At 52.8% G+C, this 23779-nt stretch overlaps 1 protein-coding gene across 3 annotated transcripts in view; it reads right to left on the bottom strand.

Annotated features, from left to right (window-relative positions):
* Positions 1-20119: 20119 nt before the first annotated feature.
* CHRDL2 (chordin like 2) overlaps positions 20120-23779 on the bottom strand; it is a 29483-nt gene continuing 25823 nt past the window's right edge. For 2 of the 3 annotated variants that reach the window (XM_044258540.1, XM_044258542.1), the window contains 2 exons: positions 20955-21047; positions 20120-20282 (listed from right to left, as the gene is read on the bottom strand). In XM_044258540.1, the coding sequence (XP_044114475.1) occupies positions 20203-20282; positions 20955-21047 (173 nt within the window). In that variant the 3' untranslated portion in view covers positions 20120-20202. The remainder of the gene's footprint in view (positions 20283-20954; positions 21048-23779) is intronic. The other variant, XM_044258541.1, reaches the window with a different exon arrangement.

Genomic DNA, 23779 nt, shown 5'->3' with positions numbered 1-23779 from the left:
TTCGGGGCTCGATCGCAGGAACCCAGGATCATGACCTGAGCCAAAGGCAGAGGCTTTAACCCACTGAGCCATGCAGGTGCCCCTCCCTTCCCTCTTTATTAGAGGGCTCACCCAGACCATCCAGATGACCCATCTCAAGGTCAGTTGATCTACAACCTTAATTCCTTTTGCTATGTGATCTAACATATCCTTGGGTTCCCAGGGGTTAGGAAGTGGCCATCTTTGGGAGGGGGAGCATTGTTTTGCCTACCCTACTGATGGGCAAGAAGATAGTGGATCTGTTAAGGGTGGAGTGACCAGACTTCCCAGTGTGCCAGGGATTGTCCTACCTTAAAGCTGTCATCCTAAAATGATTACTGGTAGTGCCCTTTTCTCTCCCCAAAACATTCTGGTTTTTATGGTTACCCTAGTCATAGACTATTGGAATAGGAAATCCAGGCTTACCATTTTGCAGATGAGGAAACTGAGGCATCGTGAAGGGGAGGAACTTGCACAGTGTCACATAGCTACTGACAGAGCTGAGACTAGGATCCAGATTTTTAAAAAAAATTTTTTTAAGATTTTATTTATTTATTTGACAGAGAAAGAGAGAGAGCACAGCAGGGGGAGAAGCAGAGGGAAAGGCTGTCAGCAGGGAGCCTGCTTCCCCCCCCCCACCCTCTCTCTGTCTGCCTCTCTGCCTACTTCTGATTTCTGTCTGTCAAATAAATAAATAAAATATTTTTTTTAAAAAAGACTAAAACTATGATCATAGCAGGAAGAGTTCATTTTAGAGGGTTTAGTATTTTTTTTACATATCTGCTCCATGTAGAACATTTGGAAAGTACCAGAACTGAAAAGAAGATAGTAACGATTGAGATAATTTCATCTTCCCAAAGAACCACCTTGGAGACTTTTGGCAAGTTCCTCTATAGGGAGTTTTTTCTTTTTTTCTTTTCTTTCTTTCTTTTTTTTAAAAAATTTTATTTATTTATTGGACAGAGAGAAAGACACAGTGAGAGAGGGAACACAAACAGGAGGAGTGGGAGAGTGAGAAACAGGCTTCCTGCAGAGCAGGGAGCCCAGTTTGAGGCCCGATGGATCATGACCCGAGCCAAAGGCAGATGTTTAACCACCCAGGCATCTCAGGGATTTTTTTTTTTTTTAAGATTTTATTTATTTATTTGACAGAGACAGAGATCACAAGTAGGCAGAGAGATGCGCAGAGAGGTGGCAGCAGGCTCTGTGCTGAGCAGATAGCTCGATCCTCCGTCCCAGGACCCTGAGACCATGACCCGAGCTAAAGGCAGAGGCCTTAACCCACTGAGCCACCCACGTGCCCCTGGGGATTTTTTTCTTAATAAACTATGTCAAATAAGGAACAGAATAGGAATAATATTATCAACACCTGTGTACCTACTCTCTGGTTTAATATGTGGTTGCCTATGTAATTGGTGCCTGGCATACCTTTTCCCCATTGTTCCCTCCCTCCCTGACAAGAGGTCCTTCCAGACTTTCCTGGGTGCATATCGCTTGAACTTTGTAGATGTCAGTGTGCTTTTACAGTCTTGTACCAGAAGAGTTCAGGAGAGACATCAAGGGGCTCCTAACGCTCCCACACTTGGAGCGTCCCCAGTTTTTTCTTATGAAAAATAGCAACGACCTTTGCTCCGGCCCCACCTGCACTCCACCCTTGGTGCTTCCTGCCCTGGATGTGCAGCTGGGGACCTGACTTGGCCCTTCTCCCACAGCCTTCCCCACCAGTAGGACCAGCGTGTTCTCCAACCTCCCTCTCTGCCTCCACCTCTCCCTTTTCTCCCACTCAGTCTTCTCCTGTCCGTCTCTTCCCTTGTCACCCCCATTTCCCCTGTGGGGCACCTCTCCTCATCGAGGCCCCTGGCCCTCCTCTCTGTGTTACTCAGCCAGGCCCAGCAGCTGCCCCGGGGAAGAGAGCAGCCAGTGCCAGAGGCCCTGCTGCCCAAGGACTGTAAGGCCTGCCCCCCAGCATCCCCTGTCCATGCCTGGAATTCCTCTGCAGCCGCTACCTCCTTCATTGCCAGGACTGGAAGTGTGCTTAGAGACTAGGCACCCCCACCCCCACCCGCAGCTGAGGAGACAGGCGGAGAAGAGAGCTGGTCTGCCCGACATCACTAGGCAGAGTGGACGACAGAGTGGAACCAGAACCCGGGGGCCCACCTCCCATTCCACTGCTCTTGAGACCCTTCCCACAGCAGCGCACCCACAAGGCTGGACCCCTTCCCGCTTCCAGAGACCTGTGTGTTGTGTGGGTGACGGGAGCGTTGGTCAGTGCCACTGCGAGAGAGCGTCCCTGGCAGGAGCATGAGCAGGATGGGTGATGGCCCCACAACAGCCATTCAGGGGCAGAGCGTGGGAACTGGTGAGGCCTCCTGAGCCCACTCCTTCTAGTGAGGGGTGAGGCGGGGAGGGGTTCCGAGGGACTGTGCTCTTTGCCCAGGGTATGACATTTAGTCTGTGGCACTCAGTCAACTGATGGTACTGACTGTCTGTCTGCCTGAGAGAGGGACATGCAGAAGGGGAGAAAGAAACCCACTGGGTCCTGAGGAGATGCTGGCCTCTTTTCCTGTGTCTGTGTGTCCCATCTTTCTTGTTTTTGGTCCCTTCCCTCCCTTCCTTGCTCCCTTCCCTCTCCTCCTAACTCTCCTCAGTCTCCACCCCTCCCCATCTTTACGTCCTTGGAAAGGGGAGGGCTCTGGGGGGTGATGGGTATGAACAGGTGTTGAGGGGGAAGGAGCAGGCCTGTATGGGGACAATGAGGGGGGGACCCTTCTTGTTGATGGTTTTGAGGTCATCCTGCTCAAAGTTTTAAATGCCAGAGGGAAAATTTGATCTTTACCCAAAAGGCTGCTGTTGGACTTACAGAGTCAGGTGACAAGATCGAGGCCTGGCTCTGTCATTTACTAGTTAGTAGTGTGATCTTGGGCAAGTCCCTAAACTTCTGTAAGCCTCCATTTCCTCATCTGTACAACTGGACTGCAAGAGCATTTCACGTGCAGATTGAAGACAGTGTGGGGCAAGGACCCAGCACAGCGTTTGGCACACACATTTAACCACAGTAAATGGCAGCTGTGTGACTCCTGCAGATATACTAGGCAAGACCCTGAGCTGCACCCAATCTCTTGGATCCGGGAGCTTGACCCCACAGAGGGTCAAAGGTGAGGGGGATTTGTTCTCTGTAACCGGCCAAAGAGCTCCCAGTCTTTCTGGGGAGCTAGCTGCACACACACCCAGGAGCTGCTGCAGTTCTTACTGGTGAGGGAGTCACATGTGCCAGGGTAGGGGTGGGTACCCTGGGAGGTTGACACACAGTTCTGGCCAGACCATGTGTTTTTCAGTAAAAGCTCAAAATTCTGTCACAGATGCCAGGACCCAGCCCTGGGCCAGGCCAGAACAGGCTTCAGGGAGTGACCATAGGCAACACCTTCCCCTGCTCACAGACCCCTCTCAGCAGCCCCCAGGCAGCCAGGGAGACTGTCAGGACCACAGTGCCAATGCCTCCCCTCCCCTGATGATTTGGACTTGGACCAGCCTCCCCTGCAGCGGCCCTGAATCTCAGGTTCCCCTTTTGTGGACAGAGGTTCATACCACCCACCTGATGGGGTGAGCTGTTCAATGAGACATCATGTATGGAACACACTGCCCAGTGTGGGCAGAGAGGGCTCCCCAAAAGGGTGATTAGGTTTTGTGTGGACCTCACCTTCTAGACAGACTGTGAGCCCTTGGAGGGCTACGCCAGGGTCGTGTGCGTGCGCTCGCGCGCGCGCGCACGCCTCTCAAGACCCGAATGGTACCAGGCACCCAAGTGGGGCTTTTTCTGTATCTATTGACCAAATGACTGAATCATCTGCTAACCTGAGTGAGGGAAGAAGGCGAGGATTTGCCATTTGGTGTTTTCACGCGGGTGAGGTCATAAACGATGAATCACGTGTAATTGGATGCCACGTCTCGGTGTGGTTTCCAATTTGTGATCTCATTGTATTCACACAACGCCTGCCCCCTGCCAACCTCATGTCTTGTGGGAGGATTTGGAGAAACTGGGATTGGTCTCCCCAATTTCCAGATGGGAAAACTGAGTTTGGGAGAGAGCGAGTGACTTAATCTGGGTCACCTGGCCGTTAATGGCAGGGTTGGGCTTTTCACTTCCAGCCCCAGGGTTTCTGCTGAAGTCTGGTGGTTAAGTCTGGGCTGCTTGGGTTGCAAGGTATAGCGATCCACTGAGGTATTGTGGGGAGATGGGAGATGGCAAGAGGATTTTGATGTCAGGGTCTAAACTGCACGTCTGCTGGCCTGGCAGGCCTTCCGGAGCCCTCTCCAGGCGCATCCCCAGCTCCCAGCTCAGGCCCTCCTAGTCCCATGACTCAGCCTTCTGCTCATCTGTACTCTTTTCTGCCCACCCTCTGGGCCTCCCACGTAAGCCCCCACAAAACAAAATCAATTACATCAACAAGCATTTTGGTTGCAGGGACCACAGGCTCTCTCTCAGGCCATCTTAGGAGTCCTTCTCTGGGGTGCGGGGGCGGGCCAGAGGAGAAATGCATGGCCTGGAACTGGGAAGGGCTCAGACACCAAGGTCACTCCACAAGTCCCGTCCTCCTCCACTTTCATCCATTCATTGCCATGATGGGGCCCAAGCCAGACCCCTGGAGGGAGCATTCAGACAGACTGAGCTATTCACCACTGGTGAGCTGATCACCTCATAGACAGACTCTTTCCAGAGGCCACCTCAGGGCTCCAGGGAAGCCGTGAGCTGGTGCTCTTCCTACCTCTAGTCTCATCGGTGGCCTCCCCAGTGCAAACACTTGCCCAGCAGTGAGTCTTTGAAGGGGGGTGGGGTAACATAATTGTTTCACCAGAAGGAAATGTTGGGCAGAGAAGGTAGGGCTGTGAATATCCTTAGTGCCTTCAGATTGGGTTTGCCTCTACTGACCATGGAGTCCCCCTTGGGGGCAGTATTCCTGAGCCAGGCCACCTCTTAGGGCAATTAGTCTCCCTTAGGTCTAACCTAGAGTTGGGTGCCTTTGTCTTAAGTGTGGCTAGGATGGAAGGGGCATATAATTCAAGACTGGCAAGTTATGGGTCCAAAGTGGCCATTTTCATCAGAAGGCACTGTGCAGGTAGCAGCTCTCTGAGGCAGGGGATGCCTCTCTTTTGCAGATGGATCTCAGAGTCTGTGGGCAGAATGGAACAGCCAGTTTTTCCCTGGGCCCATGGTCAGAGCCCTGTCAGTGCACAAGGTGTGTGATAAATGGGGACTCAGGCAAGCATTGCATCATGGAAAGTTCTGGGCAGCAAGTGGAAAGATGTAGATGTGGTGAGGCAGCACTGTGGGTGTGGGGGAAATGGCTGGAGTGAATGGGCAGGCCCCAGATAAACTCATCTGGAATGAGCCCACTGCAGAGTAGAAGTCACTGGGGCATCAAAAGAGGAAGAAATGGTAGCTAGGTCCATACCCAGGGTGAGCTTGGGGATTTAGATCGTAGGGGCACAATGCCCAGGGGCTGTTGTGAGTGATCCAGCACAGCCAGACTCCTTGGAAGGAGGTCACGTGTCTTCACATCTGCTGAGCATCATGACCCCTCCCCGCTATGAAACCTGAATGGGGCCTGTGTGAAGGCCAGGAAGATGACAGCTCTGGCCTTACCTTCCCATTCCAGGAATAAGCATTTGTATGCCCCTCGATGCATCCATGGGGAGAGCTATGGAGAACAGGGTAGAAGCTACCCAGTAGGGAGTAGCCAGCCTTCCCATACCCTCCAGGATCTACCTATGTCATGTGTTCCAGGGGATGCCACTTCCCATACCCATAGGGCCAGGATCTACCTATGTCATGTGTTCCAGGGGGTTCCAGGGGATGCCACTGAGTCTCTTCAGAAACAAAACACAGCAGGGTAATGTGGTGATTCTGGTCATGGGGCCTCCTGGTGCCCTCTTAGCTCTCATCCATGGGGGCATCCAGAAGAGGAGGTTTCCAGGAGTGAGTGGCTGGCCTCCTTCAAGCCATCCCCACTGATTTAGAAAGAATCCAAGGCCTCCTGAGGCAACATAGGGAAGCTCCAGTCCCAAATCTACTGGGTGACCTCAGGAAAGTTATTACCGCCTGAGCCTCAGTTTCCTCAACTACAGCCTGGAGAACACAATATGTGTTGTTTTGTGAGTTTACGTGAAAGCACCCTGAACGCAGCAGAGTTCTGTGCATACCTGAGCAGTTTTTGCCATTAGGCTGGAATAGAGGTTACCAAAAATCAGGGCCTGCCTGTCCAGTTTACCATTGCATACCCAGCGTCTGGCACAAAAGAGGTACTCAGAAAATCTTTTCTAAATAAACCAGTAATGGAAAAGGAGCATTTTGAGCCTCATTATTAATGACAGTCATTCCATCAGCCAGCAGAAAGGCAGGCCTCTGAAAAGGGCAGGAGGTCAGTAGACCCAAGTTTCAGCCCAGTCTTGCCACTGACTTGCTGAGGAATCCAGAACAAGTCATGTCACCAGGCCAGGCCTCAGCCTCCTCATTTGCTCAGTCAAAGGGTTGGATAAGAGGAGTTCTCAGGTAGGTTCTTGGTGCTCTAGTCCTGAGGCTTTGCTGGGGGTAACCACGTACTCACCAGTCTGGATTCAAGGTGACCATAGGACCACTCCCCTGGCCCTGCCCTTCTCCCCTTGTGTTTCCTTTCTTCTTCTTGGTATTTTTTACTCTGATGGGGCTATCTTTACTCATAAGAGTTTAAATGCTTCTTTGGCCTTTTGTGCGTATGTACCCTACCACCCCCATCCCCAGTTGGGGGAATCTAACTATGGGCAGTACTGTCTCCCCCACCCACCTTAGGTAAGACTGTCTTCCTCCTCTGCCTTCCACGTGGGTGGGACCTTCCACGTCCCACCCCATTTAGATTGGGACAGGCCTCATCTTCTCTCTGGGTCTCTCTCCCTAGGACTGGACCCAGAGCCGCAGCCACCTTCACGATGGGTTGGGGAGGGCAGAGTGACATGCTTGCTGACAGACTGAGGCGGTGCTCTGAGGAGAGCAGGCCAAAAGCCGCAAAGGTGCAGCCAGTGCCAGGTGGGCCTTGCCAGCCAGAGCTATTTTTAGAAGACATGTTTGCAAATTTTGTGTTAATAGTGTCTCTGTCCAAGCTCTGGCTCCCAGGACTTAGAGAGGGAGAGAGTCTTAGAGAAACCTTCCCTCCTTGTTCTCCCCCCATTCGTGCTCTCCTCCTCACAGGTGGCTGGGATTAGGAGGGGATAGCCATCTGTGTGTAGACCCGTGCACATGGTGGGGAGGGTTGGGGTAGGGGTGGAAGAAGACGAAGGCTTAGAACGCAGGTTGCTAGGGTCCAGTCTTAGAGGGGTGGCAGGATGTCCGGCCACAGGTCACCTCTGTCAGTGCCCACGTCCCTAGATGGGCACTGTCAATTGCCTGGTCTGTCAGTTCACTGTTAAGCAGTGAACTTGAGCCCTCACCAGGGTTCTGTATCTCTCTGACGACACCTACCATCACCCCATGTTCTCCAGACAGGACTAAACTGAGCCTGTTCTGACCTAGGCTGAGCTCTGATCCCAGTGCATCTTCCTGGCCCACTCCATCAAGGGAGGGGACTGGCAGGTGGCAAAGAGGGAAGCGAGGCCCATAGAGCACCCCCCCCCCCGAGAGGCCATGATCTGACTAGGATGGCAAGGACATCGAGCACATTATTACCCCTGTGATGGGTATTCTGAAGGACTAATTGGGTGGGCACTGAGAGAGTAGAACTTGCTCTCAACTGACAGCAGAAGTATGAGCAGCAGTCAGGTGAAAAGTGGGTGGAAGAGAGATCCCTGTGGCCAGAGCAGACTCTTGTCACAGGAGGCTGGAGTGTACCTGCCCAGAGCCGGAACCTCAGGTTCAGTGATTCTGTGACCATGGAGGCAGGGGATCCCTCCAACCACATAGTACTTCCAAGAAGAAGGCTCCCCTCTTTTCCTGGTCCTCTCCCATCCACATAGACCTGAACCCCACCCCATCCCCAGTGCCCCAGACAGCCCAGTATGGAAGGGGCCACTGTGGCTAGCCTGGGATCCTAAAGACCAGGACTGGAAGGGACCTGAGAGAGCCACCAGTGGTTGTGTTAGGACTCTGCTTGAATACCCCCGTGCTGGAGATCTCATTCTCATAGACTTCATAAGAGGGTGAGCAAGCTCCGATTAGGAAAATTCCTCCTTACCTGTGAGTTCTCAGCTGGCCCTAGCCTTGCTCTGCTGGGAGACAGCCTCCTATAACTTCTGGAGGCACAGGCTTGGATCATTTGCTTGCACATTTAGAGCTGTGTGACCGTGGGCAAGGCGCTTAACCTCCCCAGGCTTCATCTGTAAAATGGGGATATTAATGAAGTTGGGAGGACTAAATACAACGAAGTTGGTGGGGGGAGACTCAGCTGGGGGCATGGGACACAGTAAGCGCTCAATAAACCTTAATTCTCAGAAATTACTAGGGTAGCATCATGACCACGTGATCCACGGGGACACTGAGGCCCGGAACGGGACGGGACCCGTGGGCAGGGGTGGCCCCACGGGGGCGAGGGCAGCCGAGAGAGGAGCAGCGCGCAGCCGGGCCGAGCGGGGGCGAACGGCCGTGGCCTCAGGGGCCCTCTCCCGGCTCCGGCCCCCCTCGCCGCCCGGGCACCGTTCGGCTGCCGCGCTTTACGAGCAAAAACAAACACGTCCCACAAGCGGCCCCTGTGCGGCGCGGCCCCGCGCCCGCCAGCGCCGCCGCCGCCCGGTCAAAGCCGGCTTTGTGCCCGCCCCGCCGCCCCCGCGGCCCAGGCGATTTTAATTAGTGTCTGGGTCTGCGCCGGGAGATGGAAATCAAAGCCCCCGTTCTTCCAGCGCCCCAGCCCCGACCCCCGCCTCCTGCCAGCGGATCCCCAGGCTCCGCGTACCCCTGCTGGCAGCCGCGGGAAGTGGAGCCCTCCCGGAGCCACCGCCTCGAGTTCGAATCGCGCGTGGGGCACGTTGTGAGCGCCCGCAGTTTCCCCCGTAGTCATAGCCCTCGTCTCCGGCAGCCGGCACCTAGAATGTTGTTGGGAGGGCTGATGAGGTCTGACTCTGCCGAGCAGCCACCGGAGGCATGGGGAGAAGAAGGCCTTGAGAGGGAAGGCTGCACGTGGACAGCGCTCCAAGTCCGAATTTTTGATCCATATGCTCTTCAGGGCTTCTTAAAGGGTAGTCCGGTCAGACCTTCCGTTCTGTCTTATTTAAATAAGGTGCCTATTTAAAATGCCAAAACTCAGCCACACTCCACAGAATCAGAATTTTTGAGCTTGAAGCCTCAAAGCCCACAATTTGAATAATCCCTGTGTTGCTTCTGGTACATTAATGTGGGATGTGCAAAGGATGAAGGAGCCATCTCCTGTAAGAAAAAAAATCCTTCCCATCTCCCCAGCAACACAACTGAAGTGGGACATTTGAGCCCACCACTTAGCTCATTCTGCTCACAGAGAGTCCTCCAGAACCTCAGTGTCCTTGCTCCCAAAATGGGTACAATCTCACTCATCCACCCTCCTTCCTTGGGGTTTGGGAGAATCAAAGATGTCCTTGAGTGAAAAAGGCCATTAGAAGCAGGAAAACTCCTAACAGCCCCCTGTCCCACACTCTACCGTTAATACCTCTCAAGGCATTTTGGTGCAGGGCTGCTGCTGCTCAACACCCTGCTGTGGTTCCCAGTTGCCTTCAAACCAAGACTCGGACTCCTTATCCGAGTCCGATAAGGACTCGGTTGTGTTGCAAAGTGGGTCCTGGCCACACCTCCTGCCTGCTTTCTCACGGTACCTGTCTTGGTCTGAAGCTGCCCTCCATTCCCACCTCATCTCAGACACCTGCGCTTTCTTGCTTCCTTGAGTTTGCCCAAGCTGTCCCGTCCTTGGAAATATACCTCCTCCCTACTACCCCCCCCATTTCAAATAGCCAAATTTTGTCATTTCCTTATGACCCTGTTGAAAAGCTACCTCTTCTATTCCTGCCCCACCCCCGCCCCACCCCTGCCCCAGCAGTGTTCTTCATCTCCCATGAACTTTTTCAGCACCCTACTCCTCAGATAAGCTTGGGCTTGGAAGTTTGATGTACCTGGTTTGTTACTCCGACTCCACCACTGTGTGACTTTGCATGGGTCTCTTAATCTCTCTGAGCCTCTTTTTCCTTCTAGCAATAATTGAGGGGATTCGGGGACATAAGGAAAGGGAAGGTACTTGGGGAAGAGGCTGGTCAGTGCAAGGTCATGGTGAAGAGTACAGGCTCTGAACTGGAGTGCACAGGTTTGAAACCTCATTCTTTTTTTTTTTTCTTTTAAAGATTTTATTTATTTATTTGACAGATCACAAGTAGGCAGAGAGGCAGGCAGAGAGAGGGAAGGGGGAAACAGGCTCCCCGCTGAGCAGAGAGCCTGATGCGGGGCTCAATCCCAGGACCCTGGGATCATGGCCTGAGCTGAAGGCAGAGGCTTTAACCCACTGAGCCACCCAGGTGCTCCTTGAAACCACATTCTACGTCTAGTCATTGGCAGTATGACTGGGTAGGATTGTGAAACTCTTTGCCTCAGTTTCCCCAGCTATGTAATTTGGAATAATAGTGTGGCAGACAGTCCCTAGCCACCACCACCACCCCCTCCCGCCCCCGTGATGTTCACACCTTGTATAATCCTCTTTGGAGGATGGTGGGTGGAACCCGTTACTTGCTTCTGGCAGTGGAATAGGACAAAGGTAAAGGGTTTTTGCAGAATTAGGGTCCCAAATCAGTTGATTTTGAGTCACTCAAAAGGGAGATGATCTTGGGTGGCCTGATTTAATCAAGTACAACCCTTAAAAGAGGAACTGGACCCTCCCTGGAGTCAGAGACTCTAGCCCTTACTTTGAAGAAGTAAACCGCTCTTGTAAGACCAGCTGGTGGGGTCTAGGAACTGAGAGTGGCCCCTGGCTGGCAGCCAGTGAGAAAACAGGGACTTCAGTCCCGTAACCATAAGGAGATGATTTTGCCAAAAACCCGAGGAAGCTCGGAAGTGGGTCTTTTCCCCAGTTGGGTCTCAGATGAGACCACACCCCTATGGATACCTAGATCATGGACTGTTGAGACCCTAGCAGAGAACCCAGCTAAGTTGTGCCCAGACTTCTGACCTGTATAAACTGAGATAATAAATGTGTTTTAAGCAGATACATTTGTGCTAGTTTGTTACCCAGCTTAGAAAACAAATACAAATAGTACCCCCCTAATAGGGTTCTGGTAAAGATTAAATGAGTTCACTGAGGCAAAGCTAAGGGCTTGGTTCTGGGTCATGGGAGAGACTCGGTGGTAATTAGGTGCCATTGTTATATTTACAATACAGCACTTTACAATAATAATAAATTTTAATCATACTAATTTTAATTAGTGTGTTTACAAAAAAAAAAAAACCACATAGGATTTGCAAGCCAGAAAACTACATTTGAGCAAACTTTCTAGGAGAACTTCCCCTTGCTGGGTGAAGTCTGTTAGGATGCTCTGGCTGCAAGTACTAGACCTGACTAATAGTGGCGGTCTTGGCTTGGGATTCTTAGAAGCAGAACTTAAGGCAAGGAATTATGTGAAAATAATGTATTAGGAAGTGTTTCCAAGATAAACCAGTAGTAGGGAAGTAGAGAAGTGGGACTGGAGGGGGAACGTGATATCAGGCCAAGTCCCGCAAAGAGGAACTTTGCAGGGAACAAAGAGGAACATCCTACTGAGGAGCTCTGGGGACAATGCAGAGCTCCTCAGAGCTGGCCAGATGAGTGAGTGCAAGGCAGCTGGAGGACTAACACCTCCATACCCATTTGTCATTGGTTAAGGGCCTCTCTTCGGTAGGGCAGGGGTGTAAATTCCCAGGCTCTTCTGCCTTTCCATGCTCGTAAAGTGGGCTCCAGCAGCTTGAAGGCTATCCTGTGACAAGGAGAAGCAGGTGCTGGATGTTGGGAGGGAAAGCACAGTGGGAGCCGGTGTGTATGAAAATGTTAAAGGGATGAGAGGGTCATTGGCAGCGCTGCTGCGGTGGCATAAGCTATAAGGACATCTGTTGTTTGCTTAACAAGAAACGTAGGTGGTCCCCAGCTTGGCTCAGTGTGAGTCATTGATGTCATGGAGGACTCAGCTCCTTACAGTGTTCCTCAGCACTGCTGGCTTTCATACCCTCAGCCTCATGGTCACAATATGGCTGCAGCAGCCCCATATCTCATATCCTTTGCTGATAGCATCTGAACTGGGAAGCAAAAGAGGGCAAGCTTAAAGGCTTTCTCCTCATGTGACTTTCTCTTTTGAGGAGGAAAATCCTCCCTTCAACACCACATCAGAACTGGATTACGTGCCCAGTCCTAGACCAGTCATCAGCAGAGGAGAGTTGGGTTGCTAAGACTGGTTTAGATTGGTCAGTGGTTCACCCCGGCTGCTGAGCCCCCATCCAGATGGGGTCCTGTGAGTAAGAAGAAGGTAGGAAAATGGCTGCTGGAAGGGCACCAAGAGTATTTGCCACAGGTCATCACTTTTCCTCATTTGCAAAAGGGAAATATTGGTACCTGCCTCTGAGATTCAGGGTGAGGATGAAATGAACTGATTTTAATTGCTGCATTTGTCCACCCTGTTTTTTCTCTGTTGCACTGAGCTCGCTGAAGGCAGGGGCCATCTCTGGCTCACCCTTGCTACTGTTGATTCTACCCTCTAAATAGTAACCCTATCTGTTTCTCTCCTTGTGTTGCCACACCCTGGTATGGACTGCCACCACCTCTCTCACGGGTAGCTGGGACGGCTTACTCATGGACCGCTCAGCTTCCGTTCTTGGCTCCCTCTAAGGGCTTTCTCCCACAGAAGCCTGACAGATCTTTGTAAAACACAAATCCGATTGAGTTATATTCCTGCTGAAAATCCTTCCAGGCTCAAGAAAAAGGGGGGATATGGGCCGGTAGTGATAACTCTTTGTAAATACTGGCTTGGAACAGGCCCTGGGCAGTCAGAATAGGCACCAGCATTGACAGCCATGTCGGCACATCCACCCTGAGCATCAGTCCTGTTTGAAGGGACCTAGGAGAGCTGGCCTCTGCCTACTTCTCTTGGCTTCTCTGGAGACTGTCTTTCCCACCCCCCACCTCCCTGCCTGCACTGGGCCAGCACAGCCCTCCTGCTGGCCTCATCTGCTTGCCCTTCCCCAAATGTACCACTTGTCTCCAGGCTTCTGAACGTGCTGTTTCCCAGGACCGGAACGTGACTTCTCCGCATCTCCTGGCTACTTCTTTCAAGCCTCTATTTGGATGCCCGCTCTTCCAGGAGGCTTTCTCTGACTCTCCTCTCGAGTGGCCTCATGGCCACTGTGCTTTCTTCTGGCAGAGCGCTTGTCAATCTGTTGTCATTGTGAATCTCTCTTTCTCCCTCACCGGCAGGGGATCTTCCTGAGGGCCCAGTGGGATGCACAGGATAGCTGCATCCCCTGTGCTGGTAGTAGTAGGTGGTGGGAGTGATGGTAGTGACAGTGGAGGGCGGGACCACTCTCAGACCCACGCCCCACTCTGACCTTCTTTCAGCTGCACCCTGACCCACAGCATAAGGAGTCCATGGGCTTCAAGGAGATATGTGCCCCCACCCTCTTTCCCCACATTCTGTAAACCCAGGATCCTGGAATTCTCTGCCCCTACAGCCCAAGTCTGTGTCCGGGACAGCATAGTCCTCTTCTCTAGGTCTGTCCATTAAGCCAGAAGGGATAGTTTATCCAGGGGGGAGGAGGGGGGTGGGCTTGGATGCAGCTTGGACGTTGTTTCAGCTGGTATCACTAGGTAACAAATTACCTCCAAGCCGAGCAGCTTATGACAGCTGTTTTTTAATGCTCATGAGTTGTGTGGGTCAGGAACTGGAGCAGGGCACAATGGGAATGGTCCATCTCTGCTCCACCATGTCTGGGTCTCCACTGGGAAGACTCAGTGTCGTGGGCTGGAATCATCTGGAAGGGTGATCAGATGGATGATGCCAGTAGCTGCCTGGGAGCTCAACTCTGTGGCTGTCCACTGGCATATCTCTCCGTGGCCTCTCTGGGTGCATGGGCTTCCTCACGGCATGGCCACCACAGAGTTCCTTAGCCCTCTTACATACTGGTTTAGATGGCAAGGGCAAGTAGCTGATTAAGCCGAGCAGTAGCTGTATTACCCTTTGTGCTCTAGCCTTGGAAATCACCCAGCGTAATTTTTGCTTCATTCCGCTGGCTAAAATGAATCACAGCCCACCCAGATTTAGGGAGAGAGGACAGGGGCCAGAGTTTTCAATGTGAGGAGTATAAAAGCATCCTGGACATGTAAAAAATTTTTTTTATTTATTTGTCAGAAAGAGAGAGATCCCAAGCAGGGTGGGTGGCAGGCAGAGGGAGAAGCAGGTTTCCTACCGAGCAAGGAACCTGATGCAGGGCTCCATCCCAGGACCCTGGGATCATGACCTAAGCCAAAGGCGGACACTTAACTGGGCATCCCTATTTTGGACATGTTTTAAAACCACCGCAGATTGGGGTGTCTACTTGTGTGTGTACTGAGGCCCTTCACATTCTAGGACATAGCTGAAATGAGGAGAGAGGTGGACTGAGAACAGGAAGTCAGGAGCCACCGGTTTAGCTGTCTGCATGTTTCCATGTTCTGGCAAAGAAGAAGTCAGAAAATTTTAAGTTTGAACTTGGCCTTCTGAGTCATTAAGAAGGTACATCTGTCAAGGTAGGAAGATAAAACATATTTATTTAATACTTTGTTAGTTTGATTTATAACTTTTAAATATTTAGGTTCTGATGTGCAGGCTCCATTGGTTTTCTAGCCTGGGCCCTGCAGTGCGAGGGGTGGTCCTGGTAGTGGAGGATTGTAGTGGCGATGGTCGGGAGGGGAATAGCGGTGGTCATTCAAGGCTCAGTAACTGCTTACTGAGCATCTACTCTGTGTCATCAACCAACAACATCTCACCACTGTTGTCTTCACCATCCACATCGTACCTCCTTCCGTCATGTCCTTCTTCAATAAGCATGCAGTGAGTACTGCCTGTGGGCGAGGGGCTGGGAATACAAAGATGACCGCCATTTGGTCTCTGGCCCAAGAAGCTTACTGTCCAGTGGGAGAAAGATCATTGAAATCCAAAAGCATGTGTTTGGTTACAGAAAAGCAAATAACGCTGGGGCAGCAGAGAGGCTCGGGGAGGGATTTTTCTGAGGAGGACTTGGAGCATAAGATGGAGTACTACAGGAAGAGGCAAGGGAAAGACATTCCAAAAAGAGGGAGCAGCATGTTTAGAGTGTGGAAGGGAGGACACTGGTTTCAGAAGCTGTCTGAAGTTGTAGCGATGGTAGCTGGGAAGGGGGGGGGTCCCGTTACTGACCATGTGTGTGCTGTCTGCCTCCTTATTTGAAGAATCTACTCCTCCCACTTCAATCATGGTTCTAATACCTTGTTCCTGACCGCCTAGGATGGATTATATACCCAAGATGGACCGGCCAGTGTCATGCCCCAGAATCTTTCCATGGGAATTAGAAGGGCCAGAAGGGCAGCTCTTTTGTGCCCTGTCTGACTAGAGCTGTTAGGAGCCCGAGCAGTTGGGACCTGGAAGAGTTGGTTGGGAAGAACAGACTGGTATGCAGGGTACAACAGAGAATGTCTTGATGGAGTCGGAGCCCATGATCAAGGTCTTCCCAGAGCCTGGTCCATCCCACTTGGTGAGGCAGAGCAGCAAACTGGATCCCAGAGTGCTGCTGGGAGAGACGATGGGGGAGTTGGACCAAAGAGGCAGGAGGAGCCAGCTCCTGAGAGGCCAGGAGAGAAGGCATCGAGGAAAGGGCTTGATGAGGGGAAGCAGGGTAAGATTTGTATTTCTGAAAGATCACTCTGAGTTGACAGACAAGACTTGCTGGGAAGTGGAGGGGCAGGGGGCGGGGCTGACAGCAGAGGAGCGGTGAGAAGGCTGATCTCATCCCTAGCCTCGACATCTTAGGGCACAGAGAGGGCATGGACGTGGAAGTCAGACCCTGCAGGCTCTGTAAGGGCTCAACTCTAGATCACGTTGGACCTTGGGCAAATCTTGTGTCTCTGTTTTGTGCTGGAGGTGAAAAGGTAGGACTGGAGAGAGACATCAGATGTCATATGGTCCTTCAAGCAGCCCTGAGCTGGAGCAGAGATCCAGGTCCTAATTCCCACTCTAGAAGGTCGGAGGTAACTCCCTGTCTACAGAAATGCAGGCCACCCCACCCCCTTCCAACCTCAGTTAGTGTCGTGCAGCACCTCCAGTTCACCTTCCACGATGGCCTTGTGGCAGGGGAAGGCAGGCAGTGTGTCTTCCAGGGACCAGGGTGAGGGGAAGGGGGGTGGGCCTGCCTTGCAGAGAGATGCCAGTGTGCCTGATGGGGCCCCAGGCCTTCCCTTACCCCCAGGACAGCCCCAAACCACAGGCCACGTCCTGTTTCTCAGAAATACTGACATTTCCCAGAGCCCAGGGTTCGTGGAGGGACAGGGGGAGGTGGCTTCTTAGCTGCTGAAGGAGGAGGAAGAAGCCTCCCCAGGAAACCCGGAGGGCAGGCTTGGCATCATAATAGGAATCTCAGGTTTGGGGGCCAGGAAGCTACCTGGGGAGGGGGAGGCTATGAGCCCAGGTTGGTTGCACCTGCCCCAGCCCGGGACCTGGCACCTTCAGTGTTCTAGGACCCATCAGGGTACGGAATCGCCAACCTTAGCTGGAATCCAACCCCTCCAGTTACCAGTATGTGATCTTGATCTCTCCCTGTGCCTCAGTTTCCTCATTTCTTAATGTGGTGGACAATCGCCATCTCACATATTATCCTAGTGGATCAGACAAGACAAAAGACTTGGATGTGCCTTGTTAGCTAATGGCCACCCTGTGTGAGGGGATGCCGCCACTCCTACTCCAGCCTGTGCTTCCTGGCCACCACGTAGGACTCCCTGCTGGATTCTTGGGGAGCCCTGTGAGTGGAGGAACAGGGCAGCCTTGGGAGACCACCCCTTCCTTCTCCCTTATCACACTCATGGGGAGAACAGCAGGCTTACACAGGGAGTTAGTGGCTGAGGAAGAATGGATTTTAACTTGTCCTTAAACTTCCCCTCTTCCATCCACACTCCTGTTCTACTTTCCTTGGCCTGTGAGGTCTCCTCCTCCTCATCACTAGGACTTGCTTACATCTCTCCCATCTGAAAAGCCCTCTTCTTCCATTCAGGTCCACCACCAGTCACTATCCTGTCTCTCCCCTCTCCTTGACCAACAAAGTTCTTCAAAGACTTGTCTGTTTCCTCACGTCTTTGATACCACCTCAGTCCCCCAAAACCTCTTCCTGCCTCCCCGCTCCCCTGACATTGCCCATTGCCACAGGCACCAGAAGCCCCCTGGTCCCTGGGGAGGACCCTTCCCGGGCCATGTGTTACGGGACCCTCAGCCGCCACACCCTCCTGGCTTATCTCTTTCCTCCACAGGAAGTCATTTGCTGAGGCTCTGGGGTTCGCTGTACAGTCTCTCCCAGGCAGTGTCACCCATCTCCTGGCTTCAGTAACCATCTGTAGGCCAACAGCCCCCAAATCCCTACCTCCAGCCCAGCCTTCTCCCCAGACCCATAATGTACCCCCAAGAGCCAGGGGTATCTCCTGAGACTCAAGTGTACTCAACTGAAACTTCTGGGTTCTCTCTGTAGTCACCACATTAGACACTACACACTTTCCCTCTTGCTTTCCCTCAGCCCTGTATGCCGTCCGTCATCTGTGCTGCCTTCCCTCCGGGCCCCATTGCCTCTCTCCTGCCCCAGCCATTGTCACAGGCTACCAGGCCATTCTTCACCCAGCAGGCAGGGCTAGCTCCCTGACCCACAGATCTGACCAAAGCACTGAAACCCTTCCAGGGCTCGTGGCTGCCGTCGGGATGAGGCCAGAGCTTCTCAGCTGGGCATTCAGCCTCATCTCCCTTTGCTCTTTGCCTCGGATTATACCAGCCGGCAACAGTGAGGTATTTGTGATTCCCCCTAGAACATGCTCTGTTTCATCTCCCATGTACCGTCTCTTCCTGTGCCATCTCTGTCCCCCCTTTTCTTGTGATCCTTCTCACCCTTCAGATCCTGCTGAAGTTGTCCTCCATCTGGGCAGGCCTGTGCTCCGCATAGCCCTGCTGTCACAGCCCCTGGCACTCATGGCGTTGTGATGCCCTTTCTCCCCCTCCAGACTTTGGCTCCTTGAGGACAGGCAGAGCCATATTGGGTGCTTACACTGTGTTGGTCATCTACATAAGGCCTCTCCGAGAGCAGCTGAGAAAGTGTTTTATGAGTGAATACATGAAAGGGGAAGACGAGTCTAAGAGGTATAAGCCCATGAGAAAGCTGCTGAGAGGTTCCCAAGGCAAGCCTTATGTGTACATCCTCAGAAATGTCCAGATCAAAAGGATGGGGTGCTGATACACCAGAGGTGCCTCCCATGATGGAGAAGTTCGGGGTGAACATCACGGGCTTCAGATAAGTCCATCCACAAGACGAGGAAGGCAGCTGGCCCTCGACACCAGGAGAAGGACACAGGGAAGTCCACTCCTGTCCTGAGGCCTCAACGCCATTTCTGATTACCTAGTCCTGCCTCCGACCCCATTCTCCAGCAGAGGGGAGGAGCTGTCGGGCAGGGACAGGGCTGGGGGTGTCCAGGAAAGCTTTACTGAGAAGGGACATCAGAGCTAAGCTGGACGATGACCGGAGTTCCCCAAATGAATGGCGAGTGTTCAGATTCCTGTGCTTTGAATGTGAGATGCTCAGAACTCATCCAGTTAGTAGGGTTAACTCATGCTTAACCCTACATGGTGAGCAAGCCAGGCCAGAGTGTTGTGTCTTCTCTCACAGCCACAGGTAGAAGCTGTGAAGAGCTGATGTCTTCTGCCTCAGGGGAGGAAGGGGAGGTTCTAGCCACATTCCTCAAACCCCAGCCTCTCATACCAGGCCCCTGGGAGTTGGGGGTGGGGTGGGGGGGCGTTTGGGGAGAGTGGCACTCATCCCTGCTCAGGGAGGGTGGCAGTGGTAGGCATCTTCACAGACTTCTCAGACCTCAGACACCCAGGTACAAGAGAACAAGGCTCAGGGGACAGTCATCAGAGCCCTTAAGTGGCTGGAGGTGGCAGAACTAGAGCCCTTAGGCCATCTTACACCACCTTTCCACAGCTTCCGCTCCAGCTTGGGGAGGAGGGCAGTGCTGCACTGGAGGGGAACCATTGGTCTGGGAGGTGGTGGGCCTGAGTTCTAGCCCGGGCCTCCCTCACTGTCACTGTGAGGCTTTGGGGAAGACAGTGGCCCATCCTGATCTTCTGTTTCATCTTCTCTAAAGTTTGGGTAATTCCTACACTATTCATCTTACATGGAATCGTGAGCATTAAAATATCTTTGAAATTGCACGTAATTGTACATGTAGGGCAGGACAAATTATTAATGTTGTCTTTAATTGTAACTGTTAGGCTCTCTTCCCAGATTGTGGTGCTGGGGTTGGCAATGTGACTGCAAAGTCTTGGAAATCCTCAGAGGTGAGACTCTTTGGTCTTATGCCATGGGTCACGGGTCTGGGCAGACCAGGGGGAGGAGTGCTAGCCTGGAACAGGGGACCTGCCCCCAGCTCGGCCTCCGCTCCTGCCCTGCCCCCCAGCTCCCAGCAAATTACCGCTCCTCACAAAATTCAGGGTCCTCATTGTAGAGCGTGCCTGACATTTGTAAGGATCCCTGGAAGATTTGCTGGGGGAAGTGCCTTGAGGCCCTCTTTACCCCTCCACTGGCTAACTGGAGTCAGTCCCTTTCCTAGGCTCAGTGCCAGTGAGCTCCAGGAGGTGGGGGGCACATAAAAGCAGGAGGAGCCATAGCAGTGGGGCAGGGCAGGGACAAAAGCAGTGCAGTGCAACGGGAGAGGCCCCGGAGGCAGACAAGGACCTGGGCAGGGAGGCTGGGGGAACTAGCCCTGGCTCTGGTAACAATTACCCTCAAGGACAGGGGCCAGTCTCTACCCCTGCTGCATCTCAGTCTCTAGCCCTGTAAAATGGGCATAACCAGGCCTGCCTTGCAGCCCCTGTGGGAACACATGGAGACTGGACAGGAACTCAGCAGACAGGGTTGAGGGGTAATGCAACTTATCATTTATTAATATATAACAACAAAAATTATAAAGCTCATATCTGCAACTGTTTAGGTCTTTGTTATAAGGTCTTGGTTGCTTTGTCTGGACTGGCTGTGACCTTCAGCTCCGGGGTCTGGGCTAGGAAAACATTCCAGTGACCTGCATAGAGGAAAGCAAAAGAGGGGTATGGGGTGTGCGTGTGTGCATGCGTGTGCACAGAGAGGCAGTGACTGGGGTAGGAAAAACTTAAGAAAGATGGTGAGAGCCTGGGTTTGGAGTCCACAGGAGGTAGGAGATGGGTATTTCCATCATACCCCCATCCCAGTCATTTCTTGGCACATGAGCCCACCTTCAACCAACCAGCATTTGGGCCTAGGCTGGTTTCCTAACACCTGTTGGTGACACTCCCATCTGTGACTTCCTTCCCCATCTGAAACCCCACCTGGGTCCATCTTCCTCAGTATAGGGTAGGGCAAATAAGGGGCATCCGAAGGAAAGTGGTTAGGAGGTTTTCAATAGGAAATGTTCCAATAGAGAGGGGGTAGGCAGCATGAGGGTTTGGGGGCTCAGGCTTCCCTCCTCCACAGCCCTGTCTCCCCCACTCCCAGGACCAAATCCAGATGGTTCTGCTTCACCTTCCCACTCTCAAGTGCCCTAAATTGAGAAATCTCTGGCCCAGACGCCCACTGGATTCCTGTGCCGGGAACTGACGTCTGTGGCCGACAGCCACCCTGCCCCCCTCCCAGCACCAGCAGCCGGGAGCTCCCCAAGAGGGCCTGGCCTCTGGCCCAGCTTTCTTCCCAGGCCCCAGTCCTCAGCCTAATGTCCCACCTTCATGGGTGCCAGTGAGGAGCCGGAAGTTCTGTGCCTCTTTCCGGAAGTCTTGCTTCCTGACTTTCTTGATCTGAATCAAGTGGAAGATTCCTGAAGGCAGAGGCAAGGGCATGAGCAGGAAAGGTGGGGCCATGCAGTCAACGGAACAGGATAACTTAGAGATGCGACCTAGTCACCTCTTCCCTCCCCTGTTCCGACCAGACACCAAACCCTGTGGACTAAATTTCCTCGGTATTTTGAACCTACCCTCCCATCTCCACTGCCACTTTCTCCATTCTTGCCTGGTCACATCTTGCCAGGGTCACTACACTAGACTTCTGACCCTCCCTCTTACGCCCCCTGCAGTCTGTGATCCTAACTGCAGTCATTTGAAACCATACATGACCTGTCACTCCCTTTCCCTGATTTCTCATCCCCTCTCTGCTGACCCTCTCACACTACTCACCTGTCACAGTGTGGGGATTGGGGGGGGAAAGCCCATATGGACTGGTTGTGCTTTTTTTCTGGTTATAGAGTATATGATAAAAATCGGTAGGTGTGCTTATCAGACTCCCAAGGAACGTCAAGTGTCAGAGTGGTAGGACCCGGCTCTTCACCCAGCCCCTAGCGGCTTTCCTGTGCTCCAGCCCTAACGGATTACTTAAAGTACCCTGAGGGTCCCCAGCCTTTACATAGGCCACCCCCGCTGCTCCAACTCCTTCTCCCGTTGACTTCTGTTTCTCCTGCTGCCACCAGATGAACTCCTATGCATCCTCTAAGCTTTGGCTGGGAAGTCTTCCTTGATCTCCCCTCCCTGGGGCACCCACAGATCTTAGCTTCTGTTGGTGATTAGACCTATTTCCAGTGTGCTCTCATCGTGTCTGTCCTTGCCTCCTCTGGTTACTCCTGCAGGGTTTTTCTCTCTGGCTCCCCTGAGCCTGACCCACATTAGTCATGTGGGACAAGTGAGTGAATGAACAAATGAGTGAATGATCCCTCAATGAATGGATGGGTAAGGAAACATATGAGTACCCTGTCTAGCCCAGGCCCTAAAGGGAACGAGGCATTAGCTGAATCTCCTGATGTTTGTGTCCCATGGGAAGCTGACCACAGGCACCACACCTGGCCCTGAGGTCCCGAGCACATGGGCTATGAAGTTGCACCAGCTGTGACTGCCAGGGTCTGTGGCCAGAAAGAACAGATGTGACAGCAAGGCCTCTAGGCCAGCACAGCTCTCAAGAAAACTAAGAACTGGCCTTGCTTATGGAAATCTGAGTAGAATGCCACTGAGGAGAAGTTCAGCACTAAGGTCCAGGAGGCTGGGGATGTCTAGCATCATTCTCAGGACCCCTAGTCCAGATGCCAAGGACCAGGCTATGGGAGAGACTTGCTCCGGAGGCCCAGGCTACATCACAAGCCCGAGATGGCAATAGGTCCTTCTGCCCAGGCCTGCTGCTGCACACACCCCAGAACACAGATTGGAGAGGAGGTGATTGGGATGAGGGGAAGTCTTCACACTGTAGCCTATAAAGCATGAGCGTAAGAACTGAGCTCTTGGATCTGGAATCGAGAGCTGGCCTGAGGAGCATGGCCATGCCATTGGAGGGTGGGCCAGGTCTGAGGGCAGCTGGACTCTGAACGCCCAAGGCAGAGATGGTACCGGCAGGTGAGGCTCAGCTCAATGTGAAGACAAACCCTTTATAGGTGGGGACAGGGGCTGGAGACCATCCGGGAAGCTGTAGGGGGCTTCCTTCCTAGACAGGGGTTGAAATCAGGATCCCTGAGGTCCCTCTACTCTGAAACTCCAGAATCGAAAGGCTCTTCACAATAAGCCAGTTTCTGGGGCCTGAGGCTGGCCCCATGGTGGCCTGGCCTCCCTGAGTCTGGGTGTCGACATCTCCAGGCCAGTTCACCTCTGGGTGAAGAAACAGGGTTTCCCACTGACGGGCCTCAGGAGTGTTTGCTTTGACCCCCACAGTGTGGGGTAGAGAGGTGACTGGTGAGGCACTTAGGCCCCCAGGAGATGGGGGTTGGGCGTGTTTGCCAGTGACAGGAGGATAGAGCCTGGCACGGTGAAGCTCAGGAGTTCCTGCCCCCTACTCCTTTTCTGCTGGGTCTGGTGGTAGTGAGATTGGCCTTGAGCTACGACGCTCTAGTCTGCACCATCCTGGGCACATCTTGGCCTTCCTTAGGCACCTCTCTGAAAGCATTAGGTCACCTCTGTGGAGAGTCAGACCTGGATTTGAGTCTTTGCTTGACCGCTTAAACTGTGTGACTTTGAGCAAGTGGTTTTACCTTTCAGACTCAGTTTTATCTGCAGGATGGTACATTCATACATATCCCTCAGGTTTCTTAGATGGATGAAAATGAAACACATTAGCAAAGGGCCTACTATACCCCAACTGCAGGGGAGAGCAGAGCGCATGGAACCCGAGGCTCTGGGGCCTGAGGCTCTCGCTGCCACCCTTGCCTGCATTGTGCCCCTCTTGCCTTCCTAATGCCTCCTTCTCCACGAAGCCTTCCAGCCTGACCAGCCCAGCTCCCGGGGAGTTCCTGCTGCATCCAAATCACTAAGTCCTGGGTTCCCACGGACAGAGACTGGGGTCTGTTGCTCTTTGTGGTCCCAGTACCTTGTGGGGTTGGGGGGAGGTCTGAAGTAAACCTGCACCTATCCAGGGATTGAGGGGACCTCAAGGCACAAAACAATGATAAGTGTTCCTGAATCTAACTCCTCGGCTATGGCAAAGCCCCCACCAGCTGCTGCTTGCACACCCCTGTGAATTGAGCTTGCTCCCTCCCTTCTTTGACAGAAAGGGTCTAAGTATGAGAAAGTGCTTCCCCTC

The sequence above is a fragment of the Neovison vison genome, chromosome 7 (genome assembly GCF_020171115.1).
Source record: "Neovison vison isolate M4711 chromosome 7, ASM_NN_V1, whole genome shotgun sequence".
NCBI classification, from domain to species: domain Eukaryota; kingdom Metazoa; phylum Chordata; class Mammalia; order Carnivora; family Mustelidae; genus Neogale; species Neogale vison.
Note: the sequence above shows the minus strand (reverse complement) of the source record. Positions and strands in the feature narration are given on the sequence as shown.